This window comes from Lissotriton vulgaris, chromosome 6 (genome assembly GCF_964263255.1).
Source record: "Lissotriton vulgaris chromosome 6, aLisVul1.2, whole genome shotgun sequence".
In the NCBI taxonomy this organism is placed as follows: Eukaryota; Metazoa; Chordata; class Amphibia; order Caudata; family Salamandridae; genus Lissotriton; species Lissotriton vulgaris.
Genome location: NC_141694.1, coordinates 1,632,477,966 through 1,632,503,127, shown reverse-complemented (window position 1 = coordinate 1,632,503,127; position 25,162 = coordinate 1,632,477,966). Strand labels below are relative to the sequence as shown.

The 25,162-nt window shown below is 39.5% G+C and overlaps 1 protein-coding gene across 1 annotated transcript in view; it reads right to left on the bottom strand.

Annotated features, from left to right (window-relative positions):
- THADA (THADA armadillo repeat containing) overlaps positions 1–25,162 on the bottom strand; it is a 1,588,234-nt gene that overhangs the window by 180,574 nt on the left and 1,382,498 nt on the right. Inside the window, exons 33-35 of the mRNA XM_086927803.1 lie at positions 11,411–11,823; positions 5,351–5,475; positions 2,838–2,910 (exon numbers count right to left, since the gene is read on the bottom strand). Of these exons, the coding sequence (XP_086783929.1) occupies positions 2,838–2,910; positions 5,351–5,475; positions 11,411–11,823 (611 nt within the window). The remainder of the gene's footprint in view (positions 1–2,837; positions 2,911–5,350; positions 5,476–11,410; positions 11,824–25,162) is intronic.

Genomic DNA, 25,162 nt, shown 5'->3' with positions numbered 1-25,162 from the left:
ATAACCTGAATATCCTGGACTCCTGGGTTTGGAGGAAAGGCTTTCAATTGCACTGTATCCAATGAATGGCACCTCTGCGATGGAATCAGGTACGACTTCAGCTCGTTAACTGTGAACCTTAATGATATGAACAGTTTTACTGCCTTCTGAAGGAGTTCGACTGACAGTAGAAAGTCTGACATCAAACAGGTAGGAGGAGACTGGCACTCCCAACCTCTGAAGGTGTGTGGCAACCAATGTCATCACTTTAATGAACACCTAAGTGGCACTGGTGATGCCAAAGAGAGCACTGCAAATTGAAAAAGATCCTGACTGACGTTGAACCTCAAATAACACATGTGGCGCCACAAGATAGGTATGTGAAAATAGGCATCCTACAGGTTTAAGGACACCATCCCGTCTCCAGGATCCAGTGAATGTAGAATCTGAGTCAGTGTGAGATACTTGAATGTGTCCTTTCTGATTAAGGCAGTCAGAGGACAAAGGCCAAGTACAAGCCGGTGGTCTCTGTCCTCTTTTGCCAGAAAACAATATTGAAAGTAGCCACCCTCTTCTCTTTCAGAGTCCGGGACCCTCTCAATAGCTCATGTATATTGGAACACTAGCACCTCTTCCAACAGAACGGAGAGGCGATCCTCCAAAAGGACAGAAGAGGACGATGTGGTGGAATAGATAAAAAAGGTTTTAATGACTCATTTGTCTTATATAATGATTCGCCATTCTGGGAGGAAAAATTTAACCCTGCCCTCCTACGGGTTGGATATGTGTAACTAAGGGCAAACTAAAGAGCTTAGAGGTAGATGCCATAGGTGAAGAGGACAAGGAGGACTGGGGTCCTTGCTGGCTTGCATACTGTTTGCCAGATCAACCCCCCCCCCCCACCCCATCCAAGCTATATGACAATGGTTGTGCTTTCATTATTTTTTAGTGTGACATCAGTCGAGATCAGGCTGAAGTCGATTCAGGATCACCTTGTCTACGGTCGCCAGAGACGTCTGCACAGGTGCCGAGGTGTTGCAGCCCGGCATGGGTGTTGGAGTCAAAGTCGCTACTGGACCGAAACGAATCCCACGGGGTCAGATGGCATGCACGGAGGGGATATAGCGGCAGAAAACCAAAAGGAGCCCCCTTTGGATCCTTGAGGCGCACCTGAGGGAGTTGGTAAAGCACCAATTAGCTGCTGCATGGCCTCCTCGAAGGCTTCCACTTGTTGCGGTGTCACAGATGGCCTGAGGAAATCAGAGCGCATCAGGATCAATTGGGAGATTGGCTCCATACTGGGGGACCCCAGAGCAGACTGGAAAGTATTGCGCCCTCTACTTGGACACCAAATGGTGGTATGGGGAAGCGTCTCACTTCGCTTGTTTGTGTTTTGTCTTCGATTTAGACTTTTAATTACCAGACGACTACTGGGACTAGTCTCTTGCCCCCCACCAGGAGCAGGACCAGTGCAAACGTTTTGATTTCTTCTGGTGCTAGGCAACAAAAAACTCCACCTCCCAGTTCCGGATCTCTTTAGGATGCATAAGTGTGCACTGATCGCACATGTTCGAATCATGGCCCAAACACCATGGGTACACATTGTGTGGGTCTGTGACTGACATCTGTTTACTACAGTCATGGCATGGCTTGAAGCCTGTCATTTTATGAGGGGACATTGTGCCCATGTCTACTAGTTTTCTCTTTTTTTTTTAGAAATCATCGAGGGCACAACGAAAGTAGGAGTGGCTCTCCTGATTCACATCAGAAGGAGCGGAAGAAAGGTAGGACTTCAGTGTGTGGCTCGGGGCTTATAAACAGCTCCGCTCTGTCATTTTCAGTTCGGTGTGGGCCCAGCGCTAAGCTGCAGAGCTCCACACTGCTGAGAGCTTCCCAGAACCATACTAGCACCCGGGGAACATTCTAAAGGTAAGGAATCTACGGTTAGAAGTATCAAGCAGAATTATACTACAGCTCTTCATGGTCTAGGCTGCTTAAATGGGTTCCACATCTGCAGCTCTACAACAGCCACTCAAAGCATGATCTCTGTGAGTGACCACATTCCAACACAACATATTGCAAGCAGTAGTAGAAACCTAAAAATACCCAGCACAAACTCATTATAAGAGAAAAAAACAAATCAATGTGGTCTGAGATTCTTTAACAGAAAAAATGTCTAAATAATGATTAACTATTAAACATACGAAAGTATGCCTGCACTATTACAAACATCAAACTGAAAAGCATATAATGTGTTCAACTCAGCTACTGAAACAAAATTAAGAACTTAACTATTCAGAGCTTTTCTTACATTTAAAATCCCCATATGCACACAGAATGATACTTTGCTTCTGGAACAAAACTCCCAATGCAATCAATATCTTAGACTGTGCCCTGGAGCTTCTTTTCCAAGTTATAACAGTGTCCCAACCCATCCAAACTGAGGGAGGCTGTTAAAGTTTTAAAAGACGACACTGCTGACATCTATGTGAGGATGAGTCAACAAACAACACCGAAGACAGATAATTTTAACACACATTGATGGATTGGTTCTTTAATATGAAGGGCATAAGAGTTCATGAAAACGGCTAGGGTTTATTGCATGTTCATTTTAACTACACATTGTTGGAATGTATAGCACTAAATATGAGAACGTTACTAAACATTTTTATCAGTGACTTTTAACTTTATTCATGAGATGATTTCCTTGTGTAGTGTGGCTCATGACAATTTTCCCATGATCAATCACTTCGACTTCACTTTTTTAACATTGAATATGAAACAAAGTCGTGATTTCATTCAGTCAAGTTAAATGTGCCCTTTATCCTGAAAATATTTAGTTGTACGAAGTGCATTACCTCTTGGATGCTTGATGTAAAATAGATGACCAACTTTGAGGACAACTTTAGAGCTAAGCCTTGGATTTCCACGCTGAAAATAAAGGCAGAGGGCACAATGAAATTACAGTAAATTTAAAAGCAATTATTGTGTATCATATCTAACCAGAAGATCTCCAAAAATAAACAGCTTTAATTGCAACAAAGTTCTTTAGGTGGCTTAACTACGTCATCTTAAAAACCATTGAGTACATTTATAAATATGAAAAAGATACATGTTTCTTTACAACAAGAACAAGTCAACTACAGTAACGAGCTCATGCTCTTTCAGCATGGAGTACCACCAGCTTTCAGATTCTTCAAGTCTACATAATGTGGCTAATGTAGCAAAATATCTTGTCCTTTTCCTAACCTATAAAATGGTTAAAATAAATTTAAAAATTAGCAACATTTCAAGCCATCTGGTTCAATTTCTCTAAGAGCCATTTCTGAAACAAACTCCCGAAGTTTGTTTCAGAAAAACAAACAACTTGTATCCGCTCTACCAGCCAAACTTTTTGCAGTTTAAGTAGAGCAGAGATGTCAGCATATAACTCATAGGTTAAGAGGTTCTTTGTCAAATTTATGACTCACTATTTATGTTATTTTACAAAGGAGGTACGAAGTTCCTCTGGTTGAGTGGGATCAAGGAGTCCTGAGCATGAACCAGTAGTGGGGTCACAGAGGAACCAATAATGTGTGTAAGAAGGAGACCTCCCGGTGTCGGTGGCAGGGTAGGTGAGACAGATGGACGTGTACGGCGCGCTGGACCCTATCGGTGTCCTTTTACCGCCGACCACTGTAGAATGCATGTTGTTCGGACAGTTTAGGTCTACTATGACAAGACAGGGTATGTCGTTTCACACTTACCTTATAAGTGTAGATAGCATAGCATTGATCCTGAAGAAGTATCCCGATCATTCTTGACTTTTGAGACACGAAACATGTTGATCATTTGAGAGTAGAACCCTTACCACTAGACACCTCACAACTAGGTTTGGGTCCTCTCCACACAATTTTAATTAGGCAGTTTATCTTTATATTAAAGTTTGGTTAGGACTAACTGACCTATTTTAATTCACATCCCCCTCCTACTACACATACTTGGCCTCTCACCCCCAATACACCCACCGGCAGGAACAAAAGACCCCCAATAAAGAGCCCCGGTTCCGGGTGCCCGTCAGGTATTGAAGCGCCGACCTGACGAGGGGCAGGCTCAAATGATGAAGCATGACATCTAGCTTGCTGGGTGTGTGAGAGCCCTAGTTCCAACAAGGAGAATTCCCTCTCCTCCTTACACACAGTATTGGTTCCTCAGTGACCCCACTACTGGTTCATGCTCAGGGCTCCTTGATCCCACTCAACCAGAGGAACTTCGTACCTGCTTTGTAAAATAGCCTTTTTGGCTTGTACGCTGGACCTCGTTAAACTAGCCCTAAGTATCTCTTTTTGTATAAAACACCACTATTTATGTTGCCCTTTTCTGGAGTTTGGTGACTGGATGTCACACAGTTAGCCAATGCACTCAAAGTCCGCTCAGGTGCCCTATAGAGATACCACAGGGAGGTTCATAAAGATGCACTGCCTTACTCCCTGCCCACAAGGAAAACAGGTAAAAAAAACATTCATGACTGTTCAAAACTGTAAAGAAGTTTTGAAACATTCTTTATAGTCGTCAGAATGACACACTTCATACGCAAAAACTCGAAATTTAAATCTCTAAATTCTAAAGATCTAACCAAAGTTGGGTCAGGTTCTCCTTTTCTCATTAACATTAATTTGTAAGACATTCCGCTTGAACCTCCTCCTATCCAGTGCTGATGCTACATTGACTAATGCAAAAACAACAGTTGACGGACAGAATGCAGAACAATGTCATACATACACCCCAGTACAGAGATCTGAGCCTAAATCCATCTTTTTTTTGCTCACCATGCCATTCCAGTTTGAACCCAGCCATATGCAAATCAGTCTTGACCCTGTGCCCCATGGGAACAGTCCAGCCCGAACTGCCAAGCCAGGTCCTCCCTGGACTAGAAACAAGCATCCTAGGACTAGCCAAGATCCCATGAGTTACAGATTTCTTTGATCTGATGTAGAATTCACAGGGACGTCCTAAAGAATAATATTCCAGAGCCCTCTAATTGTTTTAATATTACCAGTCTAAGGAAGAATGATACACAATGAAGACATGAAAGAGCACCATGACCAGACCCAGAATCAGACAACCAATCTACAATTCCACATAGCTCACTTGCATTGAATACCAATTTTTATGGAACTGTTAACAGCAAACCAAAACTAGAAAGTAAAATAATGCAAGTAAAATACAACATAACTAGCAAATTAAATGAACACTTTAAAAAAAAGGAATATGTTTGGGGAGCAATTAAGAGCATTACTTCAATTGAAAAATAAACTCAAAAGTAGATTTCCACATTGAAGTCAAGTGGATTTATGCAGGTGGTCAAAGAATTGAAAAAATAATGCAGTACCTGTAATACGAAGAGTCTGCAATACTCATAATCCAGTTCAATAACTCTTTGTTATCCTTTTCTTTGGAGTGTGCCATGCTAGGAAGTAGCTTTTTGGTGTCCATGTGAAAAAGAATTCCGAGCACCTGAAAATTGAGTTGAGAGATGATTAGCAGACTAACCTGTGAAACCACAATCATAATCCTAATGGGGCAAGAGTTCGCTTTTTAAGGAAACCTCTAGGTGGCAATTTAGATTCTCCCATGAAAAGGTTAATTTTGGAAGAGGTAGAGGTATATCCATTCGACCTACTAATGAATATTTGACGCAGTCATTAAAAAAAAACACACACACACACACACAAGAACGCTGGACACTCACCCACACAAAGTAGCATGGGCTTTAACACATCAAGAATAGGTTGCTACCCCCCGAAACTACCACTGATCTAGCCAAAAGATCTGACTTAGGACGCCACCTCTTGGCTTTGGCACAGTTTTTTTTATATTTTAGTAAAACTTCATTACAAAAACATTTTTTTTTAAGTGGCTATCCGTGCATGAATAGGCACAAGCGGGCATCCTTCAATGTTTTAGTAATAGAGTTTTATGGTATTTTGCATGGACAAAACGCAACCAGTCTGAGAAAGAAACCAATGGCTCAAATGGGCTGACCACATTAATCCTTTTGTATTATGTGGTGGCAGAAGCAAAATGTGAATGACAGCTGAAGAGACCAATGGATGCAAATGGTTGACTGAAAGCCCCTCTTACAAAGTATATTTTTTATCAAAATGACTTCTCTAACACCAGACCTAAAAAAAACAACCAAGGGCTCGAAGTAAGCCCAGTGTTGGCATCCTCCCACAGTGAGGAGTGGACATTTTGATGAATCATCACAAAAATTAGAAAAAGAACCCTGCCGGGGCTATATAGAAAAGGTCCTAGTAAAGGATCCTACAGTTTTCGAATGAGCAACACTAGGTACCATCAAGGCCACACAATATATTTAACACATGAACACCATGGTTATTTAATTCTTGGTTTTAAAAAAAAAAAATATTCATATTTTAGTTGATTCAATGATTCTTCAAATTGAGACAAAAACATTTACAAATATCAAAACCTAAATATACTAAATAGCATATTATAATCAGAAATAGAAAAATAGTCCCATACACATAACTCTCATTATACATCCAAGATCACAATCAACTCAAAGAACAGCTATCATTCCACAAATCATTCATTCATCCCTACAAAACAAAACAAGGTACATCACTGCCTATGGCTATTATTACAATGGTCAACAGTTCATAGACAAAGAGGGAAACGGGCAGGTGGGGCATAAAGATACAAAAGGGATCATAGAAGGTATTAATGATCCTGCCACCAATAGAAGTTATTTCCCATTTCTAATATTGGATCTATGTTCGCCTGTTCTTAGGTGACATTCTCGTCCTGTCTCCCCTATGTACGGTAGTTCGCACAGGCATAGATTTACATAAACGACATTGCCCGTGCGGCAGTTGGTCAATCTTTTATTACGTGCCACCGAAACGGTACGTTCAATAGTTCTGATGGTGTCTCCAATTATAGCATGGGAACATGCCTGGCAGTGTCCACACCTGTGATTCCCAAAAATGGGGCTAGCTTTGTCAATGGCCGTTTGTTCAGGGGTAGAGCCCTCAGGGATTTTGCCTCTCACAAGATGATTCTTGAGGTTCTTATTCCTAGAAGCAACCCATTGTTCCCAAAGCCACACATTAGCCATCTAAAGCAATGTATCACCTAAAAAATTATATGTATATTGTTGTCTTTTTATGTGTATGTACCCTCTTTTATCGTTACAGCCTTCCTTGTCCCATACCCCTTGGTCCTTCATCTCCCTGACGAAGATGTGGCCTAAGTGGCCCGGAACACCGAAACGCGCGTTGGCGTAACTTCTGTTGGTGGCAGGATCATTAATACCTTCTATGATCCCTTTTGTATCTTTATGCCCCACCTGCCAGTTTCCCTCTTTGTCTATGAACTGTTGACCATTGTAATAATAGCCATAGGCAGTGATGTACCTTGTTTTGTTTTGTATGGATGAATGAATGATTTGTGGAATGATAGCTGTTCTTAGTTGATTGTGATCATGAATGTATAATGAGAGTTGTGTGTATGGGACTATTTTTCTATTTCAGATTATCATATGCTATTTAGTATATTCAGGTTTTAATATTAAGTAATAATTAGTAAATGTTTTTGTCTCAATTTGAAGAATCATTGAATCAACTAAAATATGAATGATCATTTTTTTTTTAAAAAAAAACAAGAATGAAATAACCATGGTGTTCATGTGTTAAATATAGTGTGTGGCCTTGATGGTATCTAGTGTTGCTCATTCGAAAATTGTAGGATCCTTTACTAGGACCTTTTCTATATAGCCCTGGCAGGGTTCTTTTTCTAATTTTTGTGTTGTTTAATCCCCATTCCTGCCGTCTATCCTACCCCTTCGGGGAACTCCCTTCTATTTATTAATTATGATGAATCATGCCACTTCACGTTGGTGAGAGACCAGCATCCTTTTTTTTTTAGGAAAATCTTTCCTCAAGTATGGACCCTTGCAATGAAGCAACGAAGTATACCAGGAAGAAGCCATAAACGTCGCACAATAGAACGGACATTGTGTCCTCACTCTATTACAAGGCTCATATATTCTGTTGTTGTAGCATTCATTTTCAGGTCGCCCTTTATCACCACTCACTCTCCCCTTGGTTGATGGAGATAGTGACAGGAGTCATTGATAGTATTTTCCTGAACATTCAAAAAAGCTATTATTTGCTACACCATTCAACTAGAAATTAAGATTGGATCCGAACCAATAGATCCAAAGAGATGAAGGATCAGCAATCCACTGAGTTAGCTTAGCGAAGGTGAAAGATATACACAAAGTAGCAGGCAACTTGCCATCAAGAGCATTACTATTCTATTTGCCTAAGATGTCACCTTTGTGGACACAATAATTGCACTTCAATTATGTGAAGTCCCTGAGAACATTATAAACTGTAGACAACCTCCCCGCTTCTCATTCACCCAACGATCTGGTGACCTGGGACAGCAAGGCACACTTTGAGGTTTAGGGATAATGGCCAATGTGGCTCAGAAAAACTCTAGTAGAAGACACTGTCTTTAAAAATGCAGATTTACCTTAATGCATTTAGCCATTCACTTGCATAAACTTAGGAGGGGCATTACTTGACTCACTTGTGAGTCCTGTTCTGCTCATACTTTATTAGTGGAAATACCTGTCTTATTACTAGTTCATTTTTTTAGCTAAGCAATTACACAGGTGGAAATTTAAAAGAAAACATCTGTCATGCAAGAGTGGTGTAAATCTTTTGATAATACACTACAACAGTCAGTTCAGTTCAGTAAAACTTTATTCGGTCTATTACAACCATCAAAGTAACTAAATAAAAAACACACCTCATAATAAAATCCAGGATATACAGCTTCTAAACATCATGTAAAAACCGACCAGCCTCACATTCTCAAAAAAGAGAAAACATTAGAAACTAGCTTTTAATTTTTTTTCTAAAACACACAATTTCAATTCAAAATCCTGAAGTATAAAAATGTTTGTTACCACATAATTTTTAAACTTATGTTTCTCCTTCACCTAATACGCTTGACCTAAACCTCTCGATACGCATTACATTTTAGGAATTCCTAAACTTTTTTTTATATATTTACCCATGGTACAAGCTATGTTTAGATTGACCGTTTCCAGTAAAAGGTTTACTGCTTGCAACCTATTTTTAATATCATACTTTTTAAAAATCGGGCATAAAAATTGTCTTCGTATTTCTAACAACTTCTGGCAATCTAAAAAAATATGTATGATATTACAAGTTGTTGATAAAGTGCAAGTATATTTTCCTTCATTATTTAGCATAAAGCTTTTTCCCTCTGTACTCGCATAACATGGATTTACCCAAATTCTTAGTCATAGCACTTCCCGCCTTAACTGGCAACTAGGTAGCCGGTCAATATAAGAAAAAATATGATCTTTTTGCCACACTCTAACCATATGGAGAACTGAGCTTTTCCTAGAAAGATAGTCTTGATCCTGTGCTCGGGAGACTTCAGATCCCAGCATCTTAAGCTCTGTCTAATTGATCTCAGGTTGGAGAGGCTGGGGTCGCAATTCAATCTTTAACTGACAATACCCTTTGCGAACTATAGCTCTAGCTTCTTTTGCCCAGGTTAAATCACTTTTTATAATTTCATTCTGGTACCATTGACAGATTTTAAGATCTTTACCCTAGCTCACACGTTGCCAGAATCGTAGTAGGGCCATGCACCTTATAATACCCCATGAGGTGGTTCCCAGTTCAAGTCTCACTGCCTGTACCATAGATGATTTAGGCAGAGAAAAGATATTTTTCAAACTGTTACCCTCTCCGACATCCCAACCATTTTTGCCACTCAGATATAATATCTCTGCACCATACAAAAATTGAGGTGGCACGATGGTTGATTAAGCTTTTAGAAATGGTCTGTCCGACATTTCCCGACACACCATTAAATCTTTTTAATCCCTTCAACAAGGCCGAAGTCCTCAGTTTTAGTGCCTCCAGGAGAGTCTGCCAATGCAAATTTCTTTGAAACCACATCCCTAGGTATCTGTATTCAGTTACTTTTTCCAATTTTTCATTGCCCAGATACCAGGAGAACCTAGTTTTCCTTCTACCGAAACATAAAATCTTAGTCTTCTCCATATTAACTACAAGTTTTTTGACTTGGCAATATTCTTTGAACCTATGTAATTTTCATTGTAGACCAATCTCTCTCTGGTCCATAATTACCAGGTCATCCGCATAGAGTAGACACGAGATATGTTTCCCATCTAGCTTCGGGCTTACCCCCCTTGTATTGCATAGAGTTAGTGACAGATCTGCAATAAACAGGGAAAAGAGCAGAGGGGCCAGAACACACCCCTGTCTCAGCCCGTTGCCAATTTCGATTTTTTCCGGGATAAACCTCCCTCTGCATCTAAGATTATCTGTGCCCAGTTTTCTGAATGCAGGGCTCTAATCAGGCTCAGTATGTCATCAGGGATAATATAACCTATCAGGGTCGACCACAGCTGCCCCCGGTCCACCAGGTCAAATGCTGCGCGGAAGTCCACGAAGCAGCAAAAAAGGCTGCCTCTCTGCTCAATCGACTTCCGCGCTATTGCCCATAGAGCAAAGCAGTGGTCCACCGTTGAGTGACCCTCCTTAAACCCTCCCTGTTCTGGGGGCACAATCTGATTTTCTTCTACCCATTTTTTTAGTAATCCCAAGATTACTTTGGTGAATACCTTTTCTCCTATATCCAAAAGGTTTATTAATCTGTAGTTCCTAGGAGCATTTACATCGCCGTTTTTGGGGATAGGTCTAACAATTGCTCCTTTCCTGTTTTCTGGCACAATCCCTGTGTTGAGGATCCCCTGAAACATATATGCAAAGAACTCAGCCCACCAATCTGGGCTAGTTTTCAACACTATGGCCGGCAAATTATCTGGCCCAGCTGCACGGGTTAAATTTAAGCTTAAGATAATCATCCTAATGTGGCTTTGGGTAAAATGCTGTTGTAGCTCTTCTCTCACACCTGGCCATACCAATGTTCTTACTCTATCACCAATTGGCCACTTCCCATAGATTTCCTCCAGATAATCCGACCATTTATCCTCGGGAACCGAACACTGCAAAGAGGCCTGGGCTTTACCAGAGCTTTCTTGCACCAACTTCCAGAAGCCCATCACATTCTTATCCTCAATTGCCTCTAGCAAATTTGCCCAGCATCTATCTTTAAAGTTTCTTTTTTAATTTCTGGTAATTGTTTTATATTTTCTCCTTAGCTTCCGGAGGTCAGTTAAAAGTTCTACATTAAATCGACCTCTAAGACTTCTTTTCTTCTATAACAGTCATATACCTGCATGTTAAAATACATTGATACACTAGCCTTTGACATCCTATGGTCTCTTATCCACCTTAACATATCCATAGGTCCACATATCACACAAGCATCTCATCACTGACTGCCTTACCTTGCAGAAACAATCTGGGTGCTTTTCTTCAAATGCCAACTTCAGGAAGATGTCTTCAAAAAAGCACAATAAGCCTGAGAGAGTTGTGCTTTCCTCTGCATTCCGCTTAGGGTCTCTGTGCTCCATCCACATTAGAACAGCTTCTAAAATCAGCAAACGCACTTCGTGGGACTCTGAATGCAACAGCCGCAATAACAACTGGTGGGCATTTCTCGAAGAAGCAGTTGAAGATGGACGACAACTTGAGCGGTCAGGGATAGTCAACAAAGATAATGCTGATATGGCAAGTTTAGTGACACTCTGGAGGTACTGTGTGAGTCCCGGGGCCGCCGGCAGTGGGTGAGCTTCACTCATCAGTTCCGAATCAATGATAATCGAGTCAATATCCGTCCAAAATTCAGTTACCGCAACATCTGTAATGCAGGAGTAAATACAATGTGTTGATAAAAGCATTTTTAGATGTATTGCTATATCTCAAATATCACTAGAAAATGTATGCAACAAACGAGAAGGGACATCTCTTTGAAGCTCATTGAGAAAAAAAATCAACCAAATAAAAGCTGAAACTTTGTCCCACAGGGCTTTACTGGTCAATAAAGACGTGCCACACTGTTATGGGAAAATGTAAATGCCAATAAAAAAGGCGAGGTTGTTTAATGACTAGTAGTACCCCTTGTGGAGGACTACAAAGCTATTACAAAATTCCATCCTTTGTGGCAGAGTGTACACAGTTGTGTTTCCCTGGAGCGCATGGGAGTGCAATCTACCCCCTGGCTCTAGCAGCCTGCCAAAGAGTATCTGAGTTGTTATGGATGTCACTCATGTTGAAGTCACCCCGACTTTAACTGCTACAGCAACAGGCGTAAGTGAAAGGATGAGGGCAGTCTCCACGAGAAAGCGAATTAACACATTAGAAAAATTATTTTGTAGTTGATAAAACAGTAGGCTTTAAAACCAAGACAAATAAAAGGGCACTTGTTTGATTCTCGGTAAAACTTGTGAATTGGTTTAAACTGCCTGGCTTGCTGGCCGGTTGTATCTTTCCATGACTAATAGATGTGACATTACCGGGCCAAAGTCTGCAGCATGTTTTGACAGAAGGGCAAATATTCTCATATTGATATATTTATGAATGTTTCATCTACAACCGGAAGAATATACAAGACATTATGAATCGAAATGAATTCATGCAATATATTTCAAAATTGTTTTCCTTCAGGTGAAATGTTTTGAATGTAATGAACACCCACACTGAAAATCAATGAGTATAGTCTTCGTATTCTAAAGATACAGGTGTCCGGATGGAAAGCAGGAGAAAACACTTTCATTTAACAGGTCTGTTCCTGTTGCCTACAGAATGCTGTCAAGTGTTTCACAATTAGTCTGTACATGTGAATTGATCATATTGTTCAAAACGCTCTACGAATACTTTATTTAGTAGAGCGCATTTTCGAGCACGCGTTAGTAGCGCACATTTGATTGAGCTCATCTGATAGCAGCACATCTTAGGGCACTGAGCACACTTTCACTTTGTCGTGCAGGGCACACTCTTGCTCAGGCTAAGCATTAGGCTATTTGATGATGCTCTACGGATTTGGCTTGCATTTTGTTTCTTTCGGCAATGTATGTGCTATGAACATACTATTTTGGTGATCATTAGTACTATTTTTGCTAGTCAGATTTCTCCTGTAATGTTAATTATATTTACTAAATAAATCTAATACTTTGAAAATAGCAAATGACTGCCTTTGATGGACTTCTTCCAGGCGAAGCTTCTGAACCCACTTTTCCTCCCGCTGACCTTGCGGATGGACCATGCTAGGTAGAAGAGAAATGTCAACATCACCACCCTTACGTAGACAACACGTCTCCTCACCCTCTGCTGGCAAAACTGCTCAGTCCCACCCTCTGCAAAGGACTTAGAAGAAGGATCTCATTGTAATCGTTTGACTTGTATTTAAGAACATAGGTCAGGAAATAAGGGGGCCTTCCTCTCTCCTGTGAGAAGCTCAGCCCATACTTTGCTAAACTTGGCAGCACCCGCTGAGTAGAAGGACAGAAGCAGGGACCGTGGACGTAGATCAGCAACTACAGCCTACGACTATCCACAAATGAACATCAACAATGTATAACTCTGTTAATGTAACGGGAGGTTGCTGGAAATAGGCACTAGGCAAAAAGTTGTGTCCACCTTTCTTCAGAAAAGAAATAAGGCTCACATAGGGGTCAGCATATTTTGGGAAAAAAGGAACCAGAAGAAATATAGCTCCACCTGGGAAACTCTGGATAGTGTCCCACACCCTAGTGTAGTACGTGTGAACTTAGTGTGCCTCAGTACCATAGATAAGAGAAGAAATGGACAGCGATACGAGCAAAAGTAGGTGACAGATGGCATAATATATCTGTGGAGACATACTACTTAGCACAATAGATGCCCTATAAACTTCAGCAACTCCCCAGCCGCTCCACCATCTGCAGCATTTGGGGAGTGTTCCTTTCATGACCGCAAGGCCCCAGCTTACCTACGCCAAAGAAACCTGGAGGAAAACTCATGCAGCAAGAGGGCACTGAAGTGCAAAGCAAATGTAGTTGTGCTGCCTGCCTAGTTGTTATTTCTTCCATGTCTAGGAAGAAAAACACTCTATGCATTTTTCTGGATTTTTTGCGCTCAATCAGGGTTTATCCTCTTGGGTCTTAGGAGCGATTGTCAGCTGTCCAACCTATTTACACCGTCATATTTATTAATTTTGTCCAGTGAGGGACCGAGCACCAAATAAGACTCATTCAAGGGTCTGTTGGCTTTCCCTTTTTCCAGAACTTTCCTTCTTTGCAGGAAAGTTTATTTAGCCACATATACATAATGTTTAATGCGACTCAATCTAAACAGCTAACTATGAAGATAAGATTCAGGCTTATGTCTAAACTCTGGGTCTTAAATGGACAGCTCTGTCATGGTCTAAGAAGCGTGTAAACAAGTAGGAGGACCCCACTCTAACTTTGTAGAGGACGGTGGGGAAACATTCAGGTAAAAGGAAACAAACGTCCAGGTTCGTTGGACAATTTAGGTAGTGTCTTGTTTTAGTGAGGGACTAACAGGTATCCCAACTTACCCTCCCTCTCAGATTTTATGCTCTATCTTAGAGGGGCATGTTTCTCATGAAAAAGGCAAAAGTACTAACCATATAATCATAGAATCAGAAAGCAACTAAAGAACAAAAATTATTTTTTGATGTTATCAAGACAGAATTGTTAGGTGGGAAGACATGAAAAACAGGGAGTCGGTTTGGTTATCTATACCAGGTTTCATACAACAAGCAACAATCAACAAATGGGCAAAGTCTTTGACACAATAGTTAGATAAATCAACGTTTGATTAAGAACATATCACTACTTAGGTCTGGTAACAAAATACAAATTTTATTCCACAATACAATGTTATAAAAAACAATTCATTAAAACCATTATACAATGTACATTTTTATCAGAGTGTTATTAAAATACAATAAAAAGGTCACAGAATCAAAAAGGTCGACGCGGCGTTTCGGCTTTTTTTCTAGTATGCCTTCATCAGGACTGATTCTAGACAATTAAAATAATAAAACACATAGTTACCAGACACATCAATATCATCTTTTCACATCATTTGTCTGTCCATTGTTGCATTCTAAACCCTTTGTTGAAAATTTCTTTTTTTGTGTCGAATTTTCAGTTAGACTTAACATTCTTACTCCTGTGCTATACATTCAATTACATTATTTGAAAAAAACCTTGTACAAGTCTACCCCACTGTTTGCCTTTCCCATAGGAATGTATGCTTCATATGTTGCAGAGACCCCCATTAGTTCCCTCACTAAAAAGGAAAAGTACCTCCTATAATAAGGTGCGTACCTTGTTGTTCCAGTTGAGTTTATTGTCTCCCTGGATTGAACTACTTAGTTCCAAGAGAGATCCTTTTTGAGAATTAGGACTCTTGCAGCCTTGTCAATTCAATGTATACAAGGTTGCTCTGTCTCCTAGATAGAGAGCCAATGATTAATGATCATTTCTGATAAATACATAGAATTGTTCATTAGGATTGGGTTCCACGACCTCATTTTACATACCATGTAATTGATTTACTGGAATTCCATTACTTTCAGATCAGGTATGTCCAGGGTATATACGATACGAGGTTTGATTCTCTCCTTTACTGCCTGTGGGTATTAAATTCCTTATGAATATTCGCATAATTTGATTGTATTCTGAATTGGGCTAAAAAAAAATTTCCCACATACCTTAATAAGGCTCTATATTCACTGTGTCCTTTGCTGCCAGGAGGAGCCACCGTTCCATATATTGAGCCTTTTAGTTCTAGCCTCCCTGTGGAAATTGCATTATATGAAGTGGCTTTCCTTTTTGTCTCTTTTAAATTAGTCACACTGTTCATGCCATATATTATTGCTGCACTCACCGTGAGAGTCAGGGTTATAGTGCCAAGTTCCCCTTTTCAATTGGGTAACGATCTCCCTCGCAGTATGTGTCCTGTGAGGTGTCTTCTTCTGTAGTGTCGGATATCTGTATAGAATATTTTTTAGACATTATAATCTACCTGTGTACTCAGTTGGTAACATTTGTTCTAAATGGCACTATCTGGGATCATGATCTTAAAGAACCTGGGTTGAGAACTGATTTATTTATTTTATCATAGTCTATATTATGTTAGACCATTATTCAGGGTAGTATTAATTTCTACCTTAATTTGTGGTTATGCACTCATTTATACTGCAAACCTAAAATTTTAGAAAACTTTTACCAAGCTGAAGAAATGTCTTCATATATACAACCTTCTGTAGGGGTTAATTGTTTTTACTATTATAGTACCTCATAAATTTCTTAGGTTTTTATTAAAACAAACTCAGTTAGCCTGCACCTATTTTTAAAAAATGCAATCTCAGTTAGTCTGCACCTATTTGGGTCTGTTAGGGGGCTATCCTTGTGGTCTACTTACCAATATTCGTTTAACCGGCCTCCCTGCTCCTCTCTTCCTGGCAGCACGTCCTTGTTGTCTCGCCACAGCGTTTTTCTGCAATGAGACGTGCCTGCCGTGTGCTTGTTTAAATACCAATAGCCGGTTTCATGGGCGCCTTTTAATTGTGCGTTCTATTGGTTGTAAGGGGATATACAAAACCAGTCGCTATGGCGACAGCTCATTCCCTGTTCCCATTTTTATTGGCTCCTTCGTGGCCAATCTCATTCGCGCTCAAGGACGCGTCGTCATGGAAACCTGTCGACCGGCCGTGTTCTGATTTCCCGTATTATTTAGGTTGCCACGATCTTTATTATTTGGGTGCGCATCGCTACTTTGCTTAGAAGGAACATAACCTCCGTTTGTTATTACTTTTACCGCTCGGCCGTTTCAGGTTTTCTCTATTTACTTTTCCTACCGCGCGTGAATAATGCGGAGTCATACTAGGCGCGTTTCTATTGGATCAGAAATCGTTACACCGCTTCCTATTGGTCAAAGTGATTCAGTGCTTGTAATATATGCCCTGTATTATCACCCTCGTTTCTGGTATGAGAATTTGCAATATAATCAATGTTTCTGTTGACTAATTTGTTCTCGGTTCCTATTTCGAGTGTTTATTCTATATTATGGCCGGGATGGCCAAGTCTAGCCCAATATTACCAGGTGAATATACGATGTTATTCACTATATTGTAGCATGGCATCGATCATCTTACTGCTGCCGCTCATACATATTAATTTAACCTGGCATTACATGTAGATCTTGCCATAAATGGATATCGGGGTATTTGTTAAGTTTATTATAATTAATTGAGGATTATTTTCTCCCAGTCCTCTCGTGAGTTTAGGCCACATCTTACACTGTTAAAAGAGGACATGTAGAATTGTTCTCTCTTTTTCCTTTTGTTATCTAGATTGCCCGCTCTTTCACTTCCCGTGATTTTTTCTAGGCCACACCACTTGAGATCATTGATTTGATGACCTGCAGTTTTCCAGTGTTCAGTCAGAGGTGCTCCTGGTTTATTTGTCCTAAGGGCTGATCTGTGCTCATTAAGGCGCAATCTTACTTCTCTTGATGTTTCGCCTATATACGATTTTTGGCAGGGACATTGGATCAAATATATGATGTTTTTACTTCTACAATTCATGAAACTCTTTATCTTTACCGATCTGTCATTTACTGTTATAGTGTTTCCTTTTATGATGCTTGCGCAGTTACTGCACCCTGCACATGGGTGTGTGCCAGTGGGTATAGGAGTGTCATTGATAGTCCGTTGGTTGTTCCTGCTCTTTTCTCTGTATGTGTGGACTAGACAGTTCCTGATGGTTTTATTTCTTCGATATGAAAAAATTGGTTTGGGGATCGGGGTCTGAGATTTGTCCTTTATCAGGTGCCAGTTTCTATTTATAATGTTTTTGACCCTATGGCTCACTTGTGAGAAGTTGGTCACAAACATGATGGAATTTTGCGGGTCCTCAGTTTTTTCTTTAGGTGTGAAAAAGTAGTCCCTATTAAAATATTTGGCCCTCTTGTAGGCATGCCTAATCATTTTTTTGGGGTAACCCCTATCTAAGAATTTCTTTCTTAGATTTGTTGCATGTTTTTCAAAGTCTGGCATTGATGTGCAGTTCCTTTTTAGCCTCAAAAATTGGCCAAAAGGGATGTTGTTTTTCTGCGAGGCCGGATGGTTGCTCTGGAAGTGCAACATCGTGTTCCTGTCTGTGGGTTTGGTGTAAAGTTCTACAGTTAGGTGGCCTTCAGTGTGTTTTATTATAATGTCTAAGAACTCTACATATTGTCTATTGATGTGTGAGGTAAACTTCAAGTTGGCATCTCCAAGATTTAACCAGAGAAGGAATTCATCCAACATTTCCACATCTCCTGTCCAAATGAAGAAAATATCATCTATGTATCTCCCCCACTCTGATATGTTCTCGTAGAATGGGGCAGCACTATTATAGATGTGATTATCCTCAAATCTGGCCACATACAGACAAGCCAGACTGGGGGCACATGTAGCCCCCATACTGGTCCCCTTAATTTGTCTGAATAAGTTGTCTTGAAACAGGAATATATTGTTTTTTAGAATTAACGTGATACATTCTAAAATGAATGTTTGGTGATGTACAGATAGATGCTGTTGGGAGTCTAGTATTTCCTCCATGATATCAATGGTACTGTTCTGAGGGATATTGGTATATAGTGCTTCTATATCCAAAGTCACTAATACCTGGTTGTTTGGATTAAATGTGAGGCCCTCGATTTTCTGAATCATATGGGTGGTATCCTTGATATAAGCTCTCTGTTTCTGAACTATGGGTTGTAAAAATATTTCGACATATTTACTTAACGGTTCTGTCAAAGACCCTATGCATGACACTATTGGTCTCATGGGAGGGTCTTTCAGGTCTTTATGTACCTTCGGAAGGCCATAGAGGGCTGGAATAAGGGGGTCCAAGTTCCTCATAAATGTATATTCTTCTTCGCATATTATATTGTCCTCTTTGGCATGTCTAAGTAGTCTCCCTATTTCTTCTTTCAAGGTATGCCATTCCTCCCTATTTGATTTGCTATAGTGGTCCTTGTTATTTAAGAGTTTGAACATTCTGTTATTATAATCTACACTGTCCATAAGTACAATACTTCCCCCTTTATCCGCTGGTTTAATGGTTAGGGATTCATTTTTTTCTAGAAGTTCAAGAGCCTTTTTTTCTTCTTTACTCAAGTTAAAAGGTGTCCAGATTTTTTGTTTCAGGAGGTTTTCTACACTCTTATCTACGGACCTTTCAAAAGCCTCTATGTCTTTGTGTACTAGATTTAATGATGGAGTCCAGGTTGATTTGTTTTTGAGGCCTGACTTGTTATCTTTTGGTATAGTGTCTTTGCCTTCAAAGAATACACGAAGTCTAACTTTTCTAAAAAAGTTTTGTAAATCCCTTTCTAATGCGTACTTGTCCACAGGGGAACATATTGCATAGCCTAAACCCTTTTCCAGTAATTTTACTTCTATTGGGGAGGGATGGTGTTTAGACAAGTTGATTAATGCTGCTTTATTTGTACTTTTTAATCCCACTGTTTCTGGCTCCTGGTACGTGGACGTTGAGGGTGTTGGACCTGTTGATATTGGGGTTGCTGATTGTAGTTGTTTCGGCCCCTCCCTCTCCCTTTCTGTTGGCCAAATTGTTGATTGCGATTGCCTAAAAAAGAGAACCCTTCTTTTGCTTGTGATTGTTTCCCTTGTTCACTGTTTTTAGTCTTGTCAGTTGTTTGTTCTCCCTCTGACTCACTGCTTGTATATGATGTATCGAAGAACCTCACTTTCCTTTTGGGGAAATTTCTGGGCTGGTTGTGCCATTGTCTGCGGGGTTGGTATTGTTCTCTCGGGCGTTCATAAAAATCTTTTTGTAAATAGGGGTATACAAATTCAGGGTTATAATTCTCTATGTCTTTTTTAAGTTTACTACTTTTCTTTTGAAACAGGTATTCACTATAACCATTTATGTCATTTTGGATCTCCTCTAATTTTGCTTTTGCATCTTCTAATCCCGTGCTGTCTTTTAATTGGCTTTCTAATTCCTCAATCTCCCTCCGTTCTATCACTAGGAATTCATTAGCTGTTTCTATTATTAAAAGAATCCAATCCCTACTACAACGGTTGGCTACTAGTGTCCATTTTTCTATGAAGTTCCTATCTGTGATAAAGACTCCTGGTTCATTTGTGACCTGAAGTCCCTTCGGTATTACTCCATTTTTGCAGTAATCCACTAAGAATTCTGCATGAAGCTCCGCTCTAACTACCTTCTTTTTGCGGTTCCACAATTTTTCCCATTGTTCCTCATCGGATTTGTCTAGTCTAATAGGGGTTGTTGTATTCCTAGGCTTATTGTTGTGAATTAATTTATTGAACTGATCTTCCGAGAAGGTGTATGTTTTAATTCCTTCCATTCTCTCTGTTGATTATTATATATCAAGTTTATGGGTTATGTTATAACTTGCCCTACTGCTGATATGCAGTGATAAACCTCCTCAGCTAACAAGCCGAGTGAAATGTGTAAACAAGTAGGAGGACCCCACTCTAACTTTGTAGAGGACGGTGGGGAAACATTCAGGTAAAAGGAAACAAACGTCCAGGTTCGTTGGACAATTTAGGTAGTGTCTTGTTTTAGTGAGGGACTAACAGGTATCCCAACTTACCCTCCCTCTCAGATTTTATGCTCTATCTTAGAGGGGCATGTTTCTCATGAAAAAGGCAAAAGTACTAACCATATAATCATAGAATCAGAAAGCAACTAAAGAACAAAAATTATTTTTTGATGTTATCAAGACAGAATTGTTAGGTGGGAAGACATGAAAAACAGGGAGTCGGTTTGGTTATCTATACCAGGTTTCATACAACAAGCAACAATCAACAAATGGGCAAAGTCTTTGACACAATAGTTAGATAAATCAACGTTTGATTAAGAACATATCACTACTTAGGTCTGGTAACAAAATACAAATTTTATTCCACAATACAATGTTATAAAAAACAATTCATTAAAACCATTATACAATGTACATTTTTATCAGAGTGTTATTAAAATACAATAAAAAGGTCACAGAATCAAAAAGGTCGACGCGGCGTTTCGGCTTTTTTTCTAGTATGCCTTCATCAGGACTGATTCTAGACAATTAAAATAATAAAACACATAGTTACCAGACACATCAATATCATCTTTTCACATCATTTGTCTGTCCATTGTTGCATTCTAAACCCTTTGTTGAAAATTTCTTTTTTTGTGTCGAATTTTCAGTTAGACTTAACATTCTTACTCCTGTGCTATACATTCAATTACATTATTTGAAAAAAACCTTGTACAAGTCTACCCCACTGTTTGCCTTTCCCATAGGAATGTATGCTTCATATGTTGCAGAGACCCCCATTAGTTCCCTCACTAAAAAGGAAAAGTACCTCCTATAATAAGGTGCGTACCTTGTTGTTCCAGTTGAGTTTATTGTCTCCCTGGATTGAACTACTTAGTTCCAAGAGAGATCCTTTTTGAGAATTAGGACTCTTGCAGCCTTGTCAATTCAATGTATACAAGGTTGCTCTGTCTCCTAGATAGAGAGCCAATGATTAATGATCATTTCTGATAAATACATAGAATTGTTCATTAGGATTGGGTTCCACGACCTCATTTTACATACCATGTAATTGATTTACTGGAATTCCATTACTTTCAGATCAGGTATGTCCAGGGTATATACGATACGAGGTTTGATTCTCTCCTTTACTGCCTGTGGGTATTAAATTCCTTATGAATATTCGCATAATTTGATTGTATTCTGAATTGGGCTAAAAAAAATTTTCCCACATACCTTAATAAGGCTCTATATTCACTGTGTCCTTTGCTGCCAGGAGGAGCCACCGTTCCATATATTGAGCCTTTTAGTTCTAGCCTCCCTGTGGAAATTGCATTATATGAAGTGGCTTTCCTTTTTGTCTCTTTTAAATTAGTCACACTGTTCATGCCATATATTATTGCTGCACTCACCGTGAGAGTCAGGGTTATAGTGCCAAGTTCCCCTTTTCAATTGGGTAACGATCTCCCTCGCAGTATGTGTCCTGTGAGGTGTCTTCTTCTGTAGTGTCGGATATCTGTATAGAATATTTTTTAGACATTATAATCTACCTGTGTACTCAGTTGGTAACATTTGTTCTAAATGGCACTATCTGGGATCATGATCTTAAAGAACCTGGGTTGAGAACTGATTTATTTATTTTATCATAGTCTATATTATGTTAGACCATTATTCAGGGTAGTATTAATTTCTACCTTAATTTGTGGTTATGCACTCATTTATACTGCAAACCTAAAATTTTAGAAAACTTTTACCAAGCTGAAGAAATGTCTTCATATATACAACCTTCTGTAGGGGTTAATTGTTTTTACTATTATAGTACCTCATAAATTTCTTAGGTTTTTATTAAAACAAACTCAGTTAGCCTGCACCTATTTTTAAAAAATGCAATCTCAGTTAGTCTGCACCTATTTGGGTCTGTTAGGGGGCTATCCTTGTGGTCTACTTACCAATATTCGTTTAACCGGCCTCCCTGCTCCTCTCTTCCTGGCAGCACGTCCTTGTTGTCTCGCCACAGCGTTTTTCTGCAATGAGACGTGCCTGCCGTGTGCTTGTTTAAATACCAATAGCCGGTTTCATGGGCGCCTTTTAATTGTGCGTTCTATTGGTTGTAAGGGGATATACAAAACCAGTCGCTATGGCGACAGCTCATTCCCTGTTCCCATTTTTATTGGCTCCTTCGTGGCCAATCTCATTCGCGCTCAAGGACGCGTCGTCATGGAAACCTGTCGACCGGCCGTGTTCTGATTTCCCGTATTATTTAGGTTGCCACGATCTTTATTATTTGGGTGCGCATCGCTACTTTGCTTAGAAGGAACATAACCTCCGTTTGTTATTACTTTTACCGCTCGGCCGTTTCAGGTTTTCTCTATTTACTTTTCCTACCGCGCGTGAATAATGCGGAGTCATACTAGGCGCGTTTCTATTGGATCAGAAATCGTTACACCGCTTCCTATTGGTCAAAGTGATTCAGTGCTTGTAATATATGCCCTGTATTATCACCCTCGTTTCTGGTATGAGAATTTGCAATATAATCAATGTTTCTGTTGACTAATTTGTTCTCGGTTCCTATTTCGAGTGTTTATTCTATATTATGGCCGGGATGGCCAAGTCTAGCCCAATATTACCAGGTGAATATACGATGTTATTCACTATATTGTAGCATGGCATCAACTGAGTACACAGGTAGATTATAATGTCTAAAAAATATTCTATACAGATATCCGACACTACAGAAGAAGACACCTCACAGGACACATACTGCGAGGGAGATCGTTACCCAATTGAAAAGGGGAACTTGGCACTATAACCCTGACTCTCACGGTGAGTGCAGCAATAATATATGGCATGAACAGTGTGACTAATTTAAAAGAGACAAAAAGGAAAGCCACTTCATATAATGCAATTTCCACAGGGAGGCTAGAACTAAAAGGCTCAATATATGGAACGGTGGCTCCTCCTGGCAGCAAAGGACACAGTGAATATAGAGCCTTATTAAGGTATGTGGGAAAAATTTTTTTAGCCCAATTCAGAATACAATCAAATTATGCGAATATTCATAAGGAATTTAATACCCACAGGCAGTAAAGGAGAGAATCAAACCTCGTATCGTATATACCCTGGACATACCTGATCTGAAAGTAATGGAATTCCAGTAAATCAATTACATGGTATGTAAAATGAGGTCGTGGAACCCAATCCTAATGAACAATTCTATGTATTTATCAGAAATGATCATTAATCATTGGCTCTCTATCTAGGAGACAGAGCAACCTTGTATACATTGAATTGACAAGGCTGCAAGAGTCCTAATTCTCAAAAAGGATCTCTCTTGGAACTAAGTAGTTCAATCCAGGGAGACAATAAACTCAACTGGAACAACAAGGTACGCACCTTATTATAGGAGGTACTTTTCCTTTTTAGTGAGGGAACTAATGGGGGTCTCTGCAACATATGAAGCATACATTCCTATGGGAAAGGCAAACAGTGGGGTAGACTTGTACAAGGTTTTTTTCAAATAATGTAATTGAATGTATAGCACAGGAGTAAGAATGTTAAGTCTAACTGAAAATTCGACACAAAAAAAGAAATTTTCAACAAAGGGTTTAGAATGCAACAATGGACAGACAAATGATGTGAAAAGATGATATTGATGTGTCTGGTAACTATGTGTTTTATTATTTTAATTGTCTAGAATCAGTCCTGATGAAGGCATACTAGAAAAAAAGCCGAAACGCCGCGTCGACCTTTTTGATTCTGTGACCTTTTTATTGTATTTTAATAACACTCTGATAAAAATGTACATTGTATAATGGTTTTAATGAATTGTTTTTTATAACATTGTATTGTGGAATAAAATTTGTATTTTGTTACCAGACCTAAGTAGTGATATGTTCTTAATCAAACGTTGATTTATCTAACTATTGTGTCAAAGACTTTGCCCATTTGTTGATTGTTGCTTGTTGTATGAAACCTGGTATAGATAACCAAACCGACTCCCTGTTTTTCATGTCTTCCCACCTAACAATTCTGTCTTGATAACATCAAAAAATAATTTTTGTTCTTTAGTTGCTTTCTGATTCTATGATTATATGGTTAGTACTTTTGCCTTTTTCATGAGAAACATGCCCCTCTAAGATAGAGCATAAAATCTGAGAGGGAGGGTAAGTTGGGATACCTGTTAGTCCCTCACTAAAACAAGACACTACCTAAATTGTCCAACGAACCTGGACGTTTGTTTCCTTTTACCTGAATGTTTCCCCACCGTCCTCTACAAAGTTAGAGTGGGGTCCTCCTACTTGTTTACACATTTCACTCGGCTTGTTAGCTGAGGAGGTTTATCACTGCATATCAGCAGTAGGGCAAGTTATAACATAACCCATAAACTTGATATATAATAATCAACAGAGAGAATGGAAGGAATTAAAACATACACCTTCTCGGAAGATCAGTTCAATAAATTAATTCACAACAATAAGCCTAGGAATACAACAACCCCTATTAGACTAGACAAATCCGATGAGGAACAATGGGAAAAATTGTGGAACCGCAAAAAGAAGGTAGTTAGAGCGGAGCTTCATGCAGAATTCTTAGTGGATTACTGCAAAAATGGAGTAATACCGAAG